A 15,656-nucleotide genomic window follows, 5' to 3' on the forward strand; every position below is an offset into this window, starting at 1 on the left:
AAATATTATTTCCTGATTGATTTTGCCTCAAGGCAAGGGAGAGGCATAAATCAAAGATCACTACCCAGTGCTTTGTTAGTATAATTGAGTGTGTGATAGTACCAGGTATGGAGTCAAGATACACTGGAGTAGAAAGACCTGGGTGCAAGGGAGAGGGAGGGTAAAGTGAAGGGTTTTGAATATGAAAACATGAGCTATCCTGGTAGAGATGCCATATAGGCAGTTGGATCTGGGCCTGGGTCTGAGAGAAAGGGTCCGGGTTGCAGATATGACTATGAAATCATAAGCATATAAATGACCATAAAACCATGATAGTGCAGTACATGACAATGTCAGGGAATGTACAGAAAATGAGAAAAGGAAGAACAAGCAGTAAAGAATCCAATGTTTAACGTTTAACAATCTTTACAAGAAAAGGAGAGGGAGCAACAAATGGAACAGAAAAAATCAGACATATATATAACAGAAGGCTTCTACTGATAAGACTGGTTAAATAAATGTGATATAACTCTATAATGTAATACATTGTAGCCATAAAAAAAGAATTATGCTGTCACTATATTCTGATATGCAAGGGGAGGAAAGAAGACTTACTTTTCACAATTTTGAACTTTTTGAATTTTGTGTCATTCACATGCATTACCAATACTTAAAAATGTTCTTTCTACTTCTATATCACGCTTAGTAAAAAAAGAATGACTTAAAGATCAATTTACCTTTTATTTCTGAGAGCAATAGCAACAGATTTCTGATGGACTTCTTCATACTTGGGTTTTGCATTATGGAAATGCACAGTTAAATGTTAGTTTTTATAAAACCAAGACACAGAATAGTTCTAAATGTGGTGAATGTCTGAACACAATGTTCATGCTTGCCTTGAGTTCAAGTTATAAATTCTGGAATTTATTACTTCTCTTCTTTTGTTATTAGTAAATAAATACACTTATTTTGTCTATTTTAGAAATGTCTTCAGACTTCACTATCACCACCCTCTCACCTCCCCTAAAAATGTCTTTGAAGACAGAATGAGTCACATTAAGTCTGCTGACAATTTATTTTTCCAATATGTAAAGTATTGACGATCTTATATATTTTTTTGTTTTCTGTTTTTAAGAAGGGTAATATAGGAATATGAGTATTAATTTTTAAAAAATGTACCATATGTACTAAGGTACACTAGACCATTAACTTTAATTTTCTATATAATAATATTAAAAATGGATTGCTTATTTTCTTACTAAGAATAATACTAAATATTTTCTTAAATCTATTTTCAAAATTCAAGGAGAAATTTAGAATATGGAACAATGAGCTAGAATAAACCTGAAGATGATTCTAGTTTTCCTACTACTAATACTCAGTTTTAATCCTTTTAAGGGTTTAATATGATTTCAAGCAAAACAAACAAACAAACAAACAAACAAACAAATGAGCTGAGGGTTAAAATATGATTCCAGAAAAAGACTAGGTTAGGTATGTTCATGCTCAAATAATCAGACTCTTCTCCACCTTCCTTCATCTGTGTTCTCCTGTCCTCCACAATAAGCATAAGATCATGCCAAGAACTTCAGTAGGAAGAACACCGGCTTATGAGTCACACACTAGATTTAAGTCTGAATACAGTCAGAGCTTATATATGATCTTGAGCAAGTCAATTTAGTTCTCTGAGTTCAGATTTGGAATCTATAAAATGAGGAAACAGGTCTGAGGCTTCTTTGAGCTTTAACTATCTTTGCATCTAAGTTTGGTGGCTTAAGCATCTAGAATTCCAGGTGACAGAAAATATGGTACATTGAACTATTGACAATGATTCTTCATTTCTTCCTGGATCTTCACTCTTGCTATGGCTTCACTGTGAGCAGAATGTATTTCCCTGCCTCTTGATTTTGGGCTTGGCTGTGGGATTTTCTTTAATCATTTGAGTATCAATTGATGTGACACAAGCAGGGCTCAAAATGTACATTATTTCTTATTCCATTTCAGTTCATGGCTTAGAGCATTTTATAAAATACACATTTACTATAGAGCTCTCTAATAGCTAGGTCATAGCTAAGGTGGTCCTATGTCCTGATTTTTGCATGTCAATCCTGGCTTGTATCTGTTGTTCTGGTGTAATGATTTAGCTCCTTTCACTCTCAAAAGTAGGCTGATTTAGATGATAAATTACATAGTCACCACAGAAAAACTTACCTGGGTAAACTACAAGATTGCTAAAATAACAGGGCCACCCCCCTTGCCCCAGCAACCATCCCCACACGCCTTGCTTGTATCATGGGGCAAGGAAAGGGTAGCAAGCATCCCTTCTTTTTACTCTTCAAGTGACCTACATTCTGAAGGGCCCCCTTTTCCTTCAAACCATTTGAAAACACCTAAAGAAACTAACAACTAGAAAAAGTTGGGGATTCCCAATCTTAAATAGGCTTGCACAAACCATTTCCCTTATGGCACAAAGCCTATGAATCATTGCACAATTTGCTTGTTGACAGAACAATGTGGTACACTTACTATCATCCAATCAAGAAGACCCTGGCCCACGGACATAGAGAGGTACACGCTTTTTTAGATTTTCAGCAAGACTCTAAATATTCATCACACTGATATCTGTCCCCTCATGTCCTAATGCCCTCAGGTAAGAAATGGCAAGGAAGAGGAATCCTAGGACCCAAGCCTGCTATTGGTAGGAAACGGCAGCACAACAATCCCAGGGAGCTTCATTTTGAACGGTGTCTTCAGAGCCGACGTTTCCCCATGCTGGAACGGAGCATGAGTATGCCCTCTACAGGAGTCCCAGGATTGTCAGCCATCTTCTGCCAAAGGCGTTGCTCTTCCCCCTGAGAGTCCATCCAATACACATTCTTCCCATTACTCACACCTAAAGAAGGGAACAGAGAAGATTACATTTCACAGATGAAATGTTTTGTTCTTCTGGACCTATTAACCTTTGAGCAGGCCTTATGACCAAAGAACCCTTCACTGGCTTGCTCTCATCAGGTCTAGTGATTGGCGTTAGAATGAAATACATCTCTTGCAGCCTGCACTCCTCTCTTCTGCCTAGATGCTGAGAAACAATCAGGATGGCCCTACTGCCTCATATCTTCCCCATTTCGATAGTTTAGTAGAGTTCTAATCTAGACTGAGTTAACAGGACAGAAGAACAGGCTGACCTGAGCTCTGTAGCTCTTCCTTTCTAACAAGACCAATTCTCTGACCTGGGAGGTTTTTGTTTTAGTGGTATAGATATTCTTGCCTCTCCTTAATCTATAAATAAGTAGAGCATTGTATCAGTCGGATCATTCTCAACAGGAATGATGACCATGGTTCAGGCAGAACATCTATGTCTGGCCCAAGCTATAGGATGATGAGAGTTTGGGGGGTGCATGTGCTCCATTACTATAAATTTTCCCTTAATTCTTCTGTTATAGTTGTGTCTTGTGGCACCAGTGGTGTGTTTCTACGACCTGTCTAAAAAACATTAGATATTATTTTTTAGGGAACACATATTTCCTTTCAATGAGTATAATGGCTGCAAATTTTGGACAGAAATGAGAAAAGCATGAAGTAAAGTTGGTCTTAGAAGAGCTTCTCTCCCCTATCAGAAGCCTGTGTTTCTGAGCAAAACCTAAACACAAGGCCCAAAAAAGCAGTTGAAATTCACTTAGACTAAAGTGTAAATGCTATTATGTAAAAAGTGTGAATATGAAAATTATACATTTCAAACTTCTTATTGAAGGATACAAAGTTATGTAATAATATTTTTACATTAAACATGAACAAACCTTGGCTATAGGCATGGAGTGTCTGTGGAAATTTCAGGAGTCAGCTAAGCTGAAACTACATATATACCTACTACGTATCACACTTTTAGGAACCACTCCCCAACCTCATGCCCAGTCACAGACCATCTCAGGGTCCTCAAGTCCCTCACCGCTTCCAGAATTCAAACGAACTCCTCCCAGAAAGATGTTGCTGGAAAAGGCCTCCTTGTCCCAGATGGTAAGTTCTAGGCAAACATTCTTTATATCCTGGGGATGCAGGCCACTGAACATGAAAGTATGATTCCACTGAGGGTTAACACTCTTTTTTATTACCAGAGTTTTGTGCTTGGTGGCTTTGCTGTCATCAGGGAGCAGGTAGCTGCAGGAGGAAACACAATCAAGTCATCAGTAAGACAGTAGGCAGAAAATGGCATCCTTAAGTAGTCATTTCAATTTCCCATAATTCCTGGTACGTGTGTGTGTGTGTGTGTGTGTGTGTGTGTGTGTAATGTGTGTATTAGATTTTCTCTCAGGGTTTTATATGCTTAAATCTGGATTTATTTAGTGAGATGGTTTCTTATTTCTCTTAAGTGGGGCAATAGTAAAATGCCCACACTCTCTTGGTCCTTCTCTCATCTTGAAATAAAAATACCTTCTGTAATAGACACTGTTTAACGTCCTGCCACTATCATCATTGGCCCACCTCTGAGTGGATTTGAAGCCAGGATGAGAAGTTCCTAGCGTGCTGACAGCTTCACACCTCAAGAACCTGTGTCTCTTGGCTTTTCCAGATAAAGCCTTCTCTGGTGCCATGTGAGCTGACTCAGCTTATGTGCAGGCAGTCCTGGGATTACTAGGGATTTAATGTCTTTAGAAGCAACCCTCAACCAATGAGTTTTAGAAATTGGTGGATGAGTCCCACAGCTTCCCTATCTCTTGAAAGGACAATCCTAAGATCCTGTCCAGAGTTCCTTGTTGCTTTCCTTAGTTGAATTGAGCCCCAATTGCCCAGAGTAGTAAAATTCCTATTAATATATTTTCACCAGCTTCACTTCCTCTTCCCCGTTTCATTTTCCATACTTTTGCTTCTCAAATAAAACACTTGTACCACAGGCCTTCTCTAATATGATCAAAACACTATTTTTAACCGTAGTAAAGAATGAGGGTCAAGGTACCTGCTGAATCAGGGAGCAAGCTTTAGGGGAGATGACATATGGGTATGGAATTAGTACATAAAGCAGACATTAAAATTCCACCATACAAATGACTTCGCAATAAAGAAGATACATTGCTGTACTTGAGATTTCATTTCATGTACCAAACAGAGACAACTTATTTCCCAATATTTATTCTCTCCTTATTCTTCTCTTTAAAATATCATTTTTTTTTTCATTTTTCCGAAGCTGGAAACGGGGAGGCAGTCAGACTCCCGCATGCGCCCGACCGGGATCCACCCAGCATGCCTACCAGGGGGCGATGCCCTGCCCCTCTGGGGCGTCGCTCTGTTGTGTCCAGAGCCATTCTAGCGCCTGAGGCAGAGGCCACAGAGCCATCCCCAGCGCCCGGGCCATCTTTGCTCCAATGGAGCCTTGCTGCGGGAGGGGAAGAGAGAGACAGAGAGGAAGGAGAGGGGGAGGAGTGGAGAAGCAAATGGGCGCCTCTCCTGTGTGCCCTGGCTGGGAATCGAACCCGGGGCTCCTGCACGCCAGGCCAACACTCTACCGCTGAGCCAACCGGCCAGGGCAAAACATCTTCATTTTTAAAAAAAAATTTAGGCACAAGATTGCCAAAAATACACTACATTCCCCAGAGCCCCCTTGAAGCTAGAACAATCATGTGACTAAGTTCTGGCCAATAAGATAAAGTAATTTCTGTATGAAACTTTTGGGAAGTGTCTTGTCAGCTAGAATTTTGGCTATCTTTTACCATGTGGTGGATAGCACAACATTGTAGAAGAAATCTGGGTCCCTGACTATCATGGTCACCTGTCCTAAATACTTTACTTTTAATCATTGTTTACATGCAAGAGAAAAACAAAGTCTGTCTTGTTTAAGCCATTGTTATGCTGATTAAGACAGAGTTAATATTAACTAATATATTTTATAATATTAATCTTTTTTATAGTTTTTTTGTAATTTTTCAATATTTTTTAATTTAGAAATTAAATTTGATGGGTGACATTGGTCAATAAGAATACATAGGTTTCAGGTAAAAATCTCTATAGCATTTGTACTGTTGATTGTGTTGTGTATCCATCATGCAAAGTCAAATTTTTTTCTGTCACTGTACATTTGTCCCTTGTTACTTTCCTCCCCTTATGTCCCTACCCCTGGTAAACACTTCACTTTTATTTATGTCCATGCATCTCAGTTTCTATCCCACCTATGTGTGAAATCATATAGTTCTTAGCTTTTTCTAATTTACATATTTCACTTAGCATAATGTTCTCAAGGTCTAGCTGTGTTGTTGTAAATTGCAATATATCACTATTCTTTATAGCTGAGTAGTATTCCATTGTACATATGTAACATATCTTCTTTATCCAATGACATTTTGATAGATTTCATGTTCTGGCCACCATGAATAATGCTTCAGTGAACATAGGGATACATTTGTCTCTCCGTACCAATGTTTTTGAGTTTTTTTTGGTAGATACCCAGCAGAGGGACTGCTGGGTCATATGGTAGTTCTATTCTTAGTTTTTTGAGTAACCTCCATACTGTCTCCCATAATGGCTATATCAGTTCATATTCCCATCAGCAGTGAATGAGGGTTCCTTTTTCTCCACAGCCTCTCCAAAATTTATTATTACCTGTCTTGTTGATAATAGTCAATCTAACAGGTGTGAAGTGGTATCTCATTGCAGTTTTTATTTGCATTTCTCTAATAGCTAGTAAAGATGAACACCTTTTCTTTTTCTTTTGAGATAGATGATAGATAGATAGATAGATAGATAGATAGATAGATAGATAGATGATAGGGAAAGACAGACAGGGACAGACAGAAAGGGAAAAAGATGAGAAGCATCAACTCATAGTTGAGGCACCTTAGTTGTTCATTGATTGCTTTCTCATATGTGCCTTGACCTGGGGGCTCCAGCCAAGCCAGTGACCCTTTGCTCAAGCCAGCAACCTTGGGCTCAAGCCAGCAACCTTGGGCTTCAAGCTAGAGACCTTAGGGCTCAAGCCAGTGACCATGGGGTCATGTCTATGATCCTACACTCAAGCTGGTGACCTCGGGGTTTCAAACCTGGGTTCTCAGTGTCCCAGGCCAATGTTCCTTCTACTGCACTACTGCCTGGTCAGGCAATCTATTATATTTCTGGTTTGTATGTCTTCTTGAGAGAAGTGTCTGTTCAAGTCTTCTCCTCATTTAATTAGATTGTTTGCTTGTTTGTTGTTGAATGTTTTTAAATTTTTCTTTTTAAGATTTTATTTACTGATTTTAGAGAGAGAGGAGAGAGGAGGAGAGAGAGAGAAAGGGGGGTAGGAGCAGGAAGCATCAACTCATGGTAGTTACTTCTCATACATGCTTTGACCAGGCAAGCCCAGGGTTTCGGACTGGTAACCTCAGCATTTTAGGTCGACACTATCTGCTGCACCACCACAGGTCAAGCAGTATATATAAATAGAATATTAACCCCTTGTCAGAGCTGTTTTTTGTGAATATCAACTGCCATTTTGTTTGTTGCTTTTTTCTTTTGTTGTTGGTTTCTTTTGCTGTGCAGAAGCCTATTACTATAATATAGTCCAGGGGTCCCCAAACTATGGCCCGCGGGCCGCATGCAGCCCCCAAGGCCATTTATCCGGCCCCCGCCGCACTTCCGAAAGGGGCACCTCTTTCATTGGTGGTCAGTGAGAGGAGCACATTGGCCATCTCATTAGCCAAAAGCAGGCCCATAGTTCCCATTGAAATACTGGTCAGTTTGTTGATTTAAATTTACTTGTTTTTTATTTTAAATATTGTATTTGTTCCCGTTTTGTTTTTTTACTTTAAAAGAAGATATGTGCAGTGTGCATAGGGATTTGTTCATAGTTTTTTTATAGTCCGGCCCTCCAATGATCTGAGGGACAGTGAACTGGCCCCCTGTGTAAAAAGTTTGGGGACTCCTGATACAGTCCCATCCATTTACTTTTGCTTTTACTTCCCTTGTCTTAGGGGTCAAATTCATAAATTGTTCTCTACAGCCAAGGTCTATGAACTTAGTACTTTTGTTTTTGTCTATGTAATTTATAGTTACAGGTCTTATATTTAGGTCTTTGATCCATTTGAATTAATATTTGTGCATGGGGGCAAACTGTAGTCAAGTTTCATTCTTTTGCATGTGGCTTTCCAATTTTCCCAGTGCCATTTATTGAAGAGGCTTTATTTTCTCCATTGTATGTTTTTGGTTCTTTTATCAAAGATTATTTGCCCATATATATGTGGTATTATTTCTGGGCTCTTGATTCTGTCCCATTGGTCTATATGTCTGTTTTTCTACCAATACCATGCTGTTTTGATTATCGTGGCTCTATTGTATAATTTGAAGTCAGATAGTGTGATACCTCCGGCTTCATGCTTTTTTCTCAGGATTGCTTTGGCTATTCAGGATCTTTTATGGTTCTATACAAATCTGGTGTTTTTTTGTTCCATTTCTTTAAAAACTGACATTGGGATTTTAATGGAGATTGCATTATGTTTGTATATTGTTTGGGGTAATATGGCCATTTTAACTATATTGATTTTCCAATCCTTGAACATGGAATATTTTTCCAATTCACTGTGTCTTTTTCATATAATATTAAACTTTATACAAGGGTCTATTCTTGCTCTCTTATGCTCTTTAAAAATATCTAAGGTCCCTTTAAAATCATCTCAATGTTGAATTATGACCAGGAAAAGGATTTACTAGAAAGTCACTGATTTTAAAACAAAATTGTAAGGCCCTGGCTGGTTAGCTCAGTGGATATAGCGTTGGCCTAGCCTGCGAATATTCCAGGTTCGAACCCCAGTCAAGGCATACATGAGAAGCAACCATCTGCTTCTCTTTCCCTCCTTCTTCCCCTTTCTCTCCCCCTTCTCTCTCTTTTCCCCTCTCGCAGCCAGTGGCTCGGTTAGTCTGAGTGACAGCCCTAAGTGCTGAGGATAGCTCAGTTGATTTGAGCATTGGCCACAGATGGGGGTTGTAGGTGGATCCTGGTAGGGGCACATGCAAGAGTCTGTGAATCTCCTCTCCTCTCACTTAAAAAATTATAGGACAAGTATACTGTCCTTTGTTATCTCTGCTTCATAAATGTTGAACATTGTAAAGTGAAAACTGTTATAGGCAATGTTAAGTCACTCCTGCAAGGTCACTATAAGGCATACGAGGGAGCCATCCCCTCATCCCACCAGACAGTGAGCAGGAAGAGGCCTGAACTGGATAGTGGGGCTGGTGAGGCAAATTGCAATATCAGGATCCTAATAAGTTCCTCACTACTATGAGAAAGAGTAAAGGACAGATGGATCAGGATTCAGTCATGCACAATCACCAGTGGAAAAGTATCAGACACCTGCTTCTCATTATCATTGTCTTTATCAAAGTTAGAATGTGTAAAGGTAAAAGGCTTACATCATTTCCTTGTGGGGAAAATTATACTTGTCAAAGAAGGATTGAGGAGAAAAACAATACTGCCATCCGACTCAAAGAATTAACCTCATGTGTTTTATGACACTGCGTGAGAGCAGGGACATGTTCTATTTCTGAAACTGCAGTACTTGGTAATTGGTACATGTGCATTTATGTGTTTACTTGAATGAATGAAAAACAGCTTTCTGATTCTAGTTCTTCTTGAGAAAACCTCAAATAGAAATCAAGATATATTTGTTGTTTTGGGTTGCCTAAATGGGCAAGAATGTCCATTTAAAGGGATGTATTCCCTCAAGAAACTGCCCTGTGTTCAATAAAGTGGGCACAAATTCCAGCATGTAGTCCCAGACCTTCCCCAAAGCACTCTCCAGTGGGTATTTATGGAGAGGATACTCTGAGAAATCTACTTTTTCTTATTTCCCCCAAGAGAGCAAAATCCCAAGTATCCACTAATTTTGTTGTTGCATATTGCCATCACCAAATGATAAAAAAAGCACAATAAAAATATATTAAGCATAGAAAATTGTACTTTCTTCTCTTTCAAAAAAATAAATTGCACAAGAAAATTTACCAGTCATGAAGGTGAGAGTGACGGGAAATCCTGAAATATGTGGGAAGCAGGATGAAAGCGAGAGAAAGCAGTTCCCTCTACACTTGTATTGTTTTAGATGGAAGAGCCAGCATTCAAGGGTAGCTCTGTCCTAGTATATTTCAAATAAGAAGACCATAGAAGCCTCAGAGCCAGTACTGTCTCATGGACCACAGATCCTTTCATTTCCTATTAAGTATCATCTAAAATGAACTAAAAAAAATAAAATTACCCTTTCACAAAGCTATCAGAGGAGCCTCCTGATTTCACGGCTGTTAAATTCTTTGCCTCTTTTATAAGCACTTCTAGTATTCCTCCAGAGAATGCAGGTGGCATCTTCTTTCCCCTCTTAAAGGTCTTCTTTCCTGCATGAGCCATCAAAATGAAATAGGAGGAGAGAAGGATACAGCAAGACAGAGAGGGAGGGAAGAAGAAAAAGAGGAGGAAAAGGAGGAGGAGGGGGAGGAAGAGGAGGAAAAGGAGGAGGTGGGGGAGGAAGAGGAGGAGGAGGAGGAGGAAGAGGGAGATATATAATGAGTTCCATTTCATAATTTTCAAAAATAAACTACTAAGATTTATTTCATTTGTTGATTGAGTCAGATCTTAATATTATTGTATATTTTCCCATATATTGATTTGAATGTTTTCACCCCATTGGATTCCTTCTAGATAGATTTTTCATTTTTCTTCATTGAGCAAAAATGAGCAAATACATGTAAAACTTTAAGTACTCCCCTACAAGGTATCTCTTCTCATAAGGTATAAAGAAATAAAATGGAAAAGGCCTTGACAGTTGCCTGGGCCACATTCTGCTCTCACTGGAAAATAACTAAAATGAAAGCCACATACAAGCACCAAGACTCCAAAAGAGAAAAAGTTCATAACTCCTTTCTTTGAAATTTTAGTCTTGTAAATTGTCATCTCCATACAAGGTCAGCTCTTTATAAAGGCTACAGCCCAGGCACAATTGCACTTTTGAGTAAGAAAAAACTTTTCCTATATCACATTTTTGTTAGAATAAAATGCATTCAACATAAATAGTTGCCACTACCACTACTACCAACACCTTTATTTAGTACAGTTTTAAGCAGTTTACATGAATGAATCTATTTAATCCTTGCAATATCCCTATGAAGTCAGGAAACTGAGGCCAAGATATAATAAGTTACTTGTACAGGGTCACAATGAAGGGGATGATAGTGAATAGAAGAATAGAGGAGACTGTCTGTAGGAGTTGATGGAAAGAGAAAACAAAGAGGGATTTACAATTTGAAACCATCAGAATTTTCCTTTCACATTCTGTCTTAGATAAACCTCTTCCTCAGGACTTGTTGAGTAGCTGTGAAAGTCATACACCCATATGACAGCTATCTATACCTCCCCTCTCTGAAGACTACCCCTTCCTCACCCTGAGGAACATACTATATATTTGGGACTTCCGAGAAACAAATTTTACTATTAAGGCTGTTTTAGAAGTATGAAATTACCATCCTACAATGTTCCAATATATATACTTCTCAACTCTCCTCAAAAGCCAGTGACACCTAACCCTTTAAATTTCATGTGTGTAATGCAAAAATAATACACTATAAAAAAATTCTTGACCCCTATTTCCACACTTCTAGAACACAATATTGTTGATTAGTCACTGATTTTTACTTTACCTTGAAGTTGTCCTTGTGGAAGCAGAAGGTTTTCACCTGGAGGAATGTAACGTAAAACAACTGTCAGCTCTCCTTTGTACTGAAGGCCAATGTCAGCAGATAATTCCACCTGCCCAAGGGGAGACATGAAAAAACAAAAAGGTATAATGTTTGTTTTGTTATTTTGTAGCCCATGTTGTACAATTATAACCTGATGGCTTAAATATGACAATCCAGTCACATTCAACTATGTTAGCACTTATTGTTTTAAGAGAGGTCTTGCGACGCCCCGGAGAGGCAGAGCATCGCCCCCTGGTGGGCAGAGCGGTGCTCCTGGTGGGCGTGCCAGGTGGATCCCGGTTGGGCGCATGCGAGAGTCTGTCTGACTGTCTCTCCCTGTTTCCAGCTTCAGAAAAAAAAAAAAAAGAGATGTCTTAAGTATGAGAAAAGAGAAGTTGGAAACTCTGTGAAGGCATTTGCATATAACTTTTAACATTAAAGTGAAAAGAATCTGAGAGGAAATGTTTAACACACATTTGGTCAATCAATAGATAATGAGTGATTGTGATGCACTGAGGACTGGACCATGACTAAACATATATGTAGTTTGGGATATGAGGCAGGAATAAAGATGCCACTGAAAATAGCCCCATAAGGTATTCCTTCCTGTCTGTCTTTGATGTCTCAAGGCTTTCCCAAGTGACTAAAAAAGTAGATGGTAATGCTTGATTCAAATTAGGCAGCCAGCCACCAATTATAATTCGCATCATTAAAATTCAATGTGGAAAACTGGCTCACTCAAACATTGTTGATAGAAATGTAAAATAGTGTAGTCATTCTGGAAAACAGTTTGACATTTTCTTAAAAGACTAAACATATAACTGCCATACACAGCTTAGCAATTGCACTTTTGGGCACTTATCCCAGAAAATGATTCCATGCATAGGTGGGATAAAAAATTGAGACTTGTGGACATAGATAAGAGTGCAGTGGTTACCCACCCTTCCATTATCTGGCTGTAAAAAAAATAAACAATAGGCATTGTGGCTGAGTAAGATAGAGAGCTGTGGGAGTCTCGGGCAGCTATTCCTAAAGGGCCCATGCAGGGACTTACTGGAACTTATTCCATCTGAGCTCCAGCACTGAGGCAGCAGCTTGAAAAGAACCAGTGACATAAGGGGAGGAACTGGATTGTTGGGTATCAGGGAAAAAGCTGAGAGGGCAGCTTTCTGCCAGACAAAACTGCTGGCATAGGCCATTGTTCCTTTTCTGAGAACACCCCCACACACACACACACACACAGAGCTGCAGGCAGGTGCCATAGCTGAGTTTCCATCAACCTGGCTCACACAGGGAATTCGGGTGATTCCTTGGCACCTGCCCTACTCAACTTGTAAGCCCACCCAGTGGCTTTTCTATACAAATGTTGTGTGTTGGCTCATGCTTTGGAATTTCCTAAAATCTCTCAAACAAGCAGCATCTGGTCTCTGCATACTTCTTACTTCTTTCTAATTGGTCCCAGGGTCTGTCACTAGCAGCAGCCAGCCTTGGTTCACAGCTTAGCCTTTCCTGGGCACCTCCAAACCCAGCATAAGTAGCAGCCATCTGCACATCACTCTGTAGCTTGTGCTAGGTAGCCCCAAACAAGGCACAGGCAGTCATTGACCTTGTACCTCCTGGGATGTCTCAGAGCCAGTGCACCCATTGGCTAGCTTTAGACCATGCCAGTGTACAACCTTACAACCTCCACAAATGACACACCTAAGGGACGGACTTGGTGAGCACCAAAGCTCCATTGAAGCAAGTCCTGCTCCATAGTATCAACTCTTGCACAGGAACTCCTCTGCTGTAGTCACAACCTGTCCTCAGAGTTTGTCACCCCCAGTGACAACAATAGCAAACAAGGCTCAGCTACAACAAGACAGTACACACAGCCCATACAGGGTTGCACCTGGAGCACCCAGCTTAGGTGACTAGGGAGGTTATCCCACTGGAACTTACAGGACATCTACTACACAAGGCCACTCTATCAATTCTGGGAGACAGAGCAGCTCTACCTAATACATAGAAACAAACACAGAGAAGCAGCCTAAAAGCAGAGACAAAGAAATATGTCCCAAGTGAAAGAACAGGAGACCTCTCCAGAAAAAGAACTATACAGAACGAGGCAAGCAAATGACTAGATACAGAGTTCAAAACATTGGTTATAAGCATGTTGAAGGAACTTAGTGAGAACTTCAGCAAAGAAATAATAAGCATAAAAAAGGACATAGAAACCATAAAAAAGAACTAGTCAGAAATGGAGGACACTAACTGAAATAAGGAATAATTTACAGGGAATTAACAGTAGAGTGCATCAAGCCAAGAATCAAATTAGAAATTTGGAATATAGGGAAGCAAAAAACACCCAATTAGAATAGCAACAAGAAAAAAGTCCCCCCCCCCCTCAAAAATATGAAGATTGTGTAAAGAGCCTCTGGGACAACTTCAGGTATACCAACATTCACATCATGGTGGTGCCAGAAGGAGAAGACAGCAAGAAATTGAAAACCTATTGAAAAAATGACAGAAAACTTTCCTAACCCGGTGAAAGAAATAGATATACAAATTCAGGAAGCACAGAGCGTCTCAAACGAGATGAACTGAAGGAGGCCCACAGCAAGACACACTAGAATTAAAATGCAAAAGATTAAAAACTAAGAGAGAATTTTAAAAGCAGCAAGAGAAAAGAAGTTAGTTACCTACTTTTAGGGAGCTCCCATAAGACTGTCAGCTGATTTCTCAACAAAAACTTTGCAGGCCAGAAGGGAGTGGCAAGAAATATTCAAAGTGGTGAAAAGCAAGGAGCTATACCCACGATTACACTACACAGCAAAGCTATCATTTCGAATTAAAGGAGAGATAAGAGCTTCCCAGACAAAAAAAAAAAAAAAAAAAAAAAAAAAAAAAAGCTAAAGGAATTCATCACCACCCAACCAGTACTAAAGGAAATGTTAAAGGGTCTTCTTTATGAAGAATAAAAATATAAAGATAAAAATATAAATAATAAAATGTCAATAAGTATTATCTATCAACAATTAATTCTAAAAATAAGCAAAATAAATGAACAAGCAGAACAGAAACAGACTGATAAATACAGAGAACATTTTGACATTTGACAGATAAGGAGGGGGTTGGGAGTTTGGGGGGAGGGTGAAGAAGGTAAAGGGATTAAGAAATACAAATTGGTTGCTACAGAATAGTCATAGGGATGTAAAATACAGCATAAGGAAAATAGTCAATAATGTTTTAATAACTATGTATGGTGTCAGATATGTATAAGACTTAGGATGATTATTTAGTAAGTTATATAATGTCTAATCACTGGGTTGTACACATGAAACTAATATAATACTGTATGTTGACTGTAATTGGAAGAAACAAAGATTCTAGCCCTGGCCAGATAGCTCAATTGGTTAGAGCATCATCCCAAAGCACAAAGGTTGCTGGTTTGATTCCTGGTCAGGGCACATATAAGAACAGATGAATGTTCCTATCTCTTTCTCATTCTCTCCCTTTCCCTAAAATCAATAAAATAAATATTAAAAAAAATATTTTGAAAAAGAGTCAGCTGCAGTAGTCTCCCAAGCTCTTTATGCCAAGTGATTATCTTTGTGATTATAATAGTATAATAAAAAACATAATTGATTTTAGCAAGACAGGAAGAGAGAGGGGAGGGGGAAGGGAAGCGTTCATTTGTTGTTCTACTCAATCAAACATTCTCGGTTTGCTTCCTGTGTGTGCCCAGACCAGGGATTGAACCTGCAGCCTTGTCCTTTCGGGATGAAGCTCTTAACCGACTGACCTAACCAGCCAGGGCCTTTTATGACATTCTTTATCAATTGACCTAATATTCGTCCTGATTTCTGGGAGTCTTCTCCTAGGCTTTTACTACATAGCAAGCCCAATGTCTCACAAATAATGACAGATGTTTCAATTAAGTACAATGAAACTATTGTAGGAAGAAAAAGAGTAATCCAGATTGGAATAAAGAGGTGGCCCTTGTCTGGTCCTTAAAG

General features: G+C 39.2%; 1 protein-coding gene across 6 annotated transcripts in view; it reads right to left on the reverse strand.

Moving 5' to 3' along the window:
• Positions 1-700: 700 nt before the first annotated feature.
• SYTL5 (synaptotagmin like 5) overlaps positions 701-15,656 on the reverse strand; it is a 130,871-nt gene continuing 115,915 nt past the window's right edge. For all 6 annotated transcript variants that reach the window (XM_066249762.1, XM_066249761.1, XM_066249764.1 and 3 more), the window contains 4 exons: positions 11,620-11,728; positions 10,188-10,320; positions 3,926-4,134; positions 701-2,872 (listed from right to left, as the gene is read on the reverse strand). In XM_066249762.1, the coding sequence (XP_066105859.1) occupies positions 2,730-2,872; positions 3,926-4,134; positions 10,188-10,320; positions 11,620-11,728 (594 nt within the window). In that variant the 3' untranslated portion in view covers positions 701-2,729. The remainder of the gene's footprint in view (positions 2,873-3,925; positions 4,135-10,187; positions 10,321-11,619; positions 11,729-15,656) is intronic.

Source organism: Saccopteryx bilineata, chromosome X (genome assembly GCF_036850765.1).
Source record: "Saccopteryx bilineata isolate mSacBil1 chromosome X, mSacBil1_pri_phased_curated, whole genome shotgun sequence".
NCBI classification, from domain to species: Eukaryota; Metazoa; Chordata; class Mammalia; order Chiroptera; family Emballonuridae; genus Saccopteryx; species Saccopteryx bilineata.